Source organism: Aplysia californica, unplaced genomic scaffold (genome assembly GCF_000002075.1).
Source record: "Aplysia californica isolate F4 #8 unplaced genomic scaffold, AplCal3.0 scaffold00491, whole genome shotgun sequence".
Taxonomy (NCBI): Eukaryota; Metazoa; Mollusca; class Gastropoda; order Aplysiida; family Aplysiidae; genus Aplysia; species Aplysia californica.
The window spans coordinates 90,581-92,316 of NW_004797761.1; the positions used below are offsets into that span (position 1 = coordinate 90,581).

The following is a 1,736-nucleotide window of genomic DNA, read 5'->3' on the forward strand; positions in this document are numbered from 1 at the left end:
GTGAGGCAAGTCTCTCTGGAGGTGGTGTCGGCTTGGGTTTGGCGTCCTTTTGTTCGACCTGGTGTTTTTTCTCTGAGATATTTTAGATTCTAAATACTGTTGTTGCTCTTGTTGTTTTTAATATTGTTGTTGAGTAGGGGTGCGGGAAACTGATAGTGGTGTTTAAATGGTAGTACTTTCCTTCCTCTTGTTTTCGTGTATTTGCTTCTCATGAATTCTCCGCTGCTGATTTCGGACGTGGACGGGGTGGGATACATACCAAGCTTAATTACACTCGCTATTGGGGGTGGGGGGGGGGGGACTCTTTCTTTCCATTATTTGTAGCGTAATTGGTTTGATTACAATCTACGTTTTAAAATTTTATCAAATAAAATGGGGTGTTTCTACTTTCATGTTGAGAGCTGCTGGGAGTGAAAAGAAGCATCAAGGAGTAAATATACAGTTACTTAACCCTATCCGTACGTCGTGTTTTACTATCGTATCCATTCAACGCGAGGAACTCTGTGCCACCACTTTCCAAAGAGGAAATTTACTCGTTAATCCGATCCGTACGCTTTGCATAGCAGTCTGTCAAAATATTTTTTGAGAAATACTGAAAGTCTCAACGAGATCTTCGTACTAGAAGTATTGTTAAATGTGAAGAATACAACCCCGGAGGTATAAAATGACCCCAATGTGTACGGATAGGGTTAATTATGACGTTATTTTGATGAAAAACATATTATAACGGCGCAGAGGGAGATCAAACTGGTGAGAAAAGAGAAAGTGACCGAGTCCCGGAGAATGGACCGATTCATCTGGAGCCTGGAGGACGCCACCCAGGAGCTCCTCATCAGGACAAAAATGGAAGCATTATACGTCACCAAAACCGGTTTGTGATGATTGTGGGTGGAAGTAAAATGTAACCCCTCACCCCCACCCCCACTCCGCCTCTCCTCTTGTCTTTGCACATCACAATGATCAATATCTCCTGTTTTCTATTTCTTTAGCGCGTGAAGGGTACCAAAAAAATGGGACGTCAATTTTGGGATAATATGAGTTATGACGTGGATTGGAAAGTGTTTCTGCGCCTCTTCTGGTACATCTAAGTCGCTACTCTAGAATCACCAAGTTCTTTCTGCTCGGTACTTAGTTTAGAAAAAAAAATAACGAAAAAAATGTTGAGCTTCACAGCATGTCAAGCTTTTTCGAAAGCACATCTTTGAATATATATTGATAAAGACTCCGAATAATCTTATGAATTTTACAGAGCAATTAACACATTTATTGCCTTCTGACCTCATGGTCTTAGTATCTCAAAACGCAAAATATATCAGATAAAACTTTGTAATTCTTAGGTAGCGAAGTTTCAGGAATTAAAACCTGGTGAGTCGCCCGATAGATATCAGGCTTGGAAAATAAGCTATACTATGGAAATATTGTGGGCTTTCAAGCATTTCATTTGTGTTTATCTCAAAATGCCAAGAAGTGACATCCCTTATTTTTCCATTGTGCCTTTCATTTATTGCAACTCCTCTGTGACCTCTACAGTGACCCCTAATGCCTTGCACACTGTCGAGCACTTCAAATGAGGGGCTATACTTTACTTTTACCCGATTATGTTCAGGCAGGGGACTTGTTCGTTAGTTCATATGTTCGTTAGTTTGTTCTGTCTTTCGTTCATTTGATATATCATTCATTTGTTCGTACTTTTGTGTGTGTGTGTTTGTGTGTGTGTGTGGGTGTATGTGTGTGTG

General features: G+C 40.4%; 1 protein-coding gene across 1 annotated transcript in view; it reads left to right on the forward strand.

Annotated features, from left to right (window-relative positions):
* LOC101854519 (dynein regulatory complex protein 9) overlaps window positions 1-1,736 on the forward strand; it is a gene marked incomplete in the record, with an annotated part of 13,843 nt that overhangs the window by 8,037 nt on the left and 4,070 nt on the right. Inside the window, 1 exon segment of the mRNA XM_005105786.3 lies at window positions 736-871. Coding sequence (XP_005105843.2) covers window positions 736-871 — 136 coding nt within the window.